General features: G+C 35.6%; 1 protein-coding gene across 1 annotated transcript in view; it reads right to left on the bottom strand.

Annotated features, from left to right (window-relative positions):
• Window positions 1–1463, bottom strand: part of LOC144478269 (katanin p60 ATPase-containing subunit A-like 2) — a 4039-nt gene extending 2576 nt beyond the window's left edge. The window contains exons 1-2 of the mRNA XM_078196036.1: window positions 1441–1463; window positions 1217–1384 (exon numbers count right to left, since the gene is read on the bottom strand). Coding sequence (XP_078052162.1) covers window positions 1217–1384; window positions 1441–1463 — 191 coding nt within the window. The remainder of the gene's footprint in view (window positions 1–1216; window positions 1385–1440) is intronic.
• Between the last annotated feature and the right edge of the window lie 2659 nt (window positions 1464–4122).

Below are 4122 nucleotides of genomic sequence, written 5' to 3'. Positions count from 1 at the left end.
AAAAAAACTCCAAAATATTGTTTACCATTTAATTTCATTCGAAGAAGGTATTAAAATCAAAAGTAGTTGTCCACTTCATGTGTGATTTGATTTCGAAGAAAGTACTGAAATCAAAAGTAGTTTCTCCGTTTGTACAGAGTACTCCATAACCAGCTAAGTAGAAAATCACGATAAAACATTGATACTGTTACGGCGAATTGTCTATCTATATCAAGTCGCTATAATGTGGTACTGCCCTGTTGTGGACACCCCTTAAAGAAATAGCTGAAGATAGGGGTTGTCACGGAACTCTTGTGCCGACGGACAAGACAGAAGTGATCGAACTGCCAAGCGATCGACATATCGCTACTGAATAATCATAGAGTTGTTGTTATATAATTGAGTACCGCGTTATTATAAATAAAATGCCGCGAGCACCCTACAAAACTCGCAACAATACTTTAAACGGATTCACAATAGAGCGGATACTTAGAGAAACCAGAAAAATTAAACCTAAGGTGGACTTGGCGGGCCGTTTTTATGAAAATCAAACAGTAGACCCACCGAAAAGTCTAAACCCATTGAAATGGATATGAAAAAATACTCTAGTAATATACATTACGTTATAATAAACCACTGAATAAAAGACGTTGCGTAATATGCATAACAGTAATTTTTGTTACTTTTATAGCCCATTGGGAAAAAAATATTTCCCATAAAATTTCAAAAAAGCTACATATTGCTAAATATATTTATTTTATGATTTTGATTTGTTTTACGTCTAAACAAACTAAAATAAATAGTTACGTACTAATATTTACTCTTAGCAACCCTATGGTCCTGCAAAGGTTAAACGAATGCATAAAACCAGCAAATGCAAACGATTTTTTTGTACCCGACAGTCAACGTTTATGCTGCACGCACGCAGAAACTGTCAACGGCGACCTAACATAGATTTTCAAATGGGCCTGCCAAATCTTAATACCGTCATTTATTTTTATACGATATATTACTCTTTAGCAGCAAATATGTTAAACCAAATGAAGATTATCATTTTCTTATAGAGTTGGCGGAATTTATATGGTGAAGAATAAATAAATGGACTCACGGCTATTATGTCTTGAGGAGGACAATTTGTATTTTGCAGGAGGATGCGAAGTCTGATGAAATAGGATGATAAAATTATGAGATAGGATAGACTGGGCAATATTGGTGTTTTATGTCTCCATAACAGAACCTTTTTGGAATCAGTCGTCTGTCGCAGACTTGCAGGCTAGCCCTTAGGAGCCCGAGGGTAGCTCGGCGTCCGTAAAGTCCGGCGGTGAAGAGTATCCGGGGGCTAGTTGCTTCGACAAGGGGTTTCAAAGAACCAAGGACGATGGATCCGTGCATCTCGAGCAGCCAGCTAGATGAAGAAGAAAAAGAATGCGTTAGCATTTTGAATAAGCGGCTGAACAGAACCAAAAGTCTATTTCGTCTGCCATGTCGTCATACGTGACTTCTAGTTTCCTACGGAAACCTGGTGCTACAGTTCACTCCACTTTTCAATTATCATAAAACAGTCGTGTCGCAATCAACACGTTTACGGTACAAACGCTTCACCATACCGCAGTTTAAATATTCACTTTTTCAATTTCTGATCGCCAGACATATTTGACAAAGATCTCTTATTTAATATTACAAAGGAAAAAGTTGCTTAAAATGACCTCAGGTATCTCGCATTTTCGGATTGTTAGACATTTTTGAGATACCTTGTATAATAATATTAGAGCATACAATAAGTCAATTATTTTTAGTCTCCATTTTGATTTTGTTGATTTTATTAATCGCGAAATGTATTTGATATTTAAATAATTATATGTTAAATTGGAGCTCATAGTAGTATAATCTGACGCTTTTATCATAATAATAGATGACAATATTATCATTGTCATGATAATCGATTCACAGGCTACTGATTGAGAGAAAAAGCTGATCTATGGGCTACCGGATTTCAATTTTTCTTTAACCTTTATAGAATTATAAGATTGCTAAAAGTAAATATTAGTATACAACTGTCTCTTTTAGTTTGTTTAGACGTAAAATAAATCAAAATTATAAGATAAATATAGAGTAATATGTAGTTTTTTGGGGAATTTTATAGGATATATTTTTCCTAATGGAATATAAAGGTAACAAAAATTACAGTTAAGGTTATTATGCAATGTCTTCTATTTATTGGTTTATTATAACGTAATTTACATTGCCATGTATTTCTTTTCATTTGTTCAAATATACTTTATCATTGCACAAAATTATACCTGCCGATTAACATAAAACATGTATGAAACCACATTAATATATTATTACATGGCACAATAAATTGAATTAAACGTTTTACTTTGACATTCTGTATCAAAAATGCAGATGAGGTTATAATTAAATACGACAGTCACCAATTTTAAAATGGGCAGATATGTTTCTCTTAGTCGTGAAAGGGTTAACGCTCAGTCACGCATGAATATTACTATTTGAATATTCAATTTCTGACTATTAATTGAAAGTTTCGGATGTCTGATTAAAGTCTATAGAAAAATTATTGTGTTTAGAAGAAGTATCTTGAAATGAGCATAGTACATTCGTATCTTTCGATTATTTAAATTTTTCCGCGGCTTTAGATTGCATCTATCCATTTTTCTTATAGATAGATACGTACAAGCCGCATAGTCTATAATCATTTATAATCAAGAGTTCCGGACCCTTATTCTTAAATGAAAATTTTTGCGTCAGTTGAGGAAGGTGTTCCCTGTTTCAATTATTTTCGTAAGACGACAATAATCTGTCAGTATTCTGTAATTCTTCTGACGATTTCGTTGTTATATATTCCACCCCCTTTAATCCGCAGTGGGACTGATAGTTTGTTTATTAACTCGCAACCTGACAGCTGTGAAATTATACGTATTCCCTAATGTATTGATTGGAAAAACGGAATGGGAGGAAGAATTGCGTAGGGACGTGTTAAATTTTGTCGCGCTTTACATTTGATGAGCTATAAACGAAGACTGAAGTCCAATGCTAAAGTTTCCCTATCGATCGGACACTGTTCGACAACGATTGATCAAAGAGCAATCTGCGATGTCAAAACCCGACGTGTTCCCAATCATTTTGCATAATATTTCCTACAGTTGCCGAGTATTCGCATGAATGGGTGACGTTCGGAGATATTGAATTATTAGTTCGACCGCTGATTAGTCGAACGCGATTTCGCTGCGGCCATCTTCACCTCGAAACGCGGCGTAACTTCTCTCTTTTGCCCGTTGTTCACACGAATTCTAGTTCCGATCGAGTACATCGAATTGTCGAATTGGCGTTTTTTTTAATAAGAACGCCTTTTCACAATTTCAGTCGGCTGAAAATAATATTGAATCTGAATATCGTATTATTTTCCATGGTTTTAAGATTCATTTATTCAGGACTACATACAAATTCGCAGAGCGATGATATTTTAAACTAGGAATATTGATTCTATGTTTTTCTATATATATGTTACGGTATGTTTTACAACTACACTGCAGAGTTTTACTTTTTTCTTTGCTCAATATATTAACATTGATATTTTAATTTTGTTTTAATCCTTTTAATATTTGAAAATGGATTTATCCAATTTTCCCAAAGATGCATAAAATCCACAGTCAACAACTCAGCCGAGAACCAAAACCATTAGCATAAAGGAAGTTCTATCAAAAAACTATACTTAAAGTGTGTACCAAGAATAAAAATGAAAGATAAAGAGAGTACAAATATGGAAGGAAGGTCGATATTAAAAAAAATTATTCCGAAGCACGTCTCGCATTTAGTCGTTTACAAGCTGAGGGAAAATTTAAAAGAATTTACAATACAAGGGTAAGAATGATTTAGTTGAGGATCATCTGTGATCGTGTTTCAGAGCAGTGTGTGCGATGATGCTGCGCCGCGTTTCGGCGGGGAAATGGGTAGGTGTTGCAGGTGCATATTGGCTGCACCGGTGCGTTGCGTTGCGGCCGTCGTCGGGGGTGGCTTTGACGCCGGTGCCGAGGAGAGGCGCAGAACGTGTTCGATCGACCCGCGAACGCGGCCCGTAGCCTCACACTGCGACACAGAGAGTTCACTTCAGTCAGTCGCTGT

This window comes from Augochlora pura, chromosome 2 (assembly GCF_028453695.1).
Source record: "Augochlora pura isolate Apur16 chromosome 2, APUR_v2.2.1, whole genome shotgun sequence".
Classification (NCBI taxonomy): domain Eukaryota; kingdom Metazoa; phylum Arthropoda; class Insecta; order Hymenoptera; family Halictidae; genus Augochlora; species Augochlora pura.
The sequence above is the reverse complement of the archived record's forward strand: the minus strand, read 5'-3'. Positions and strand labels throughout refer to the sequence as shown.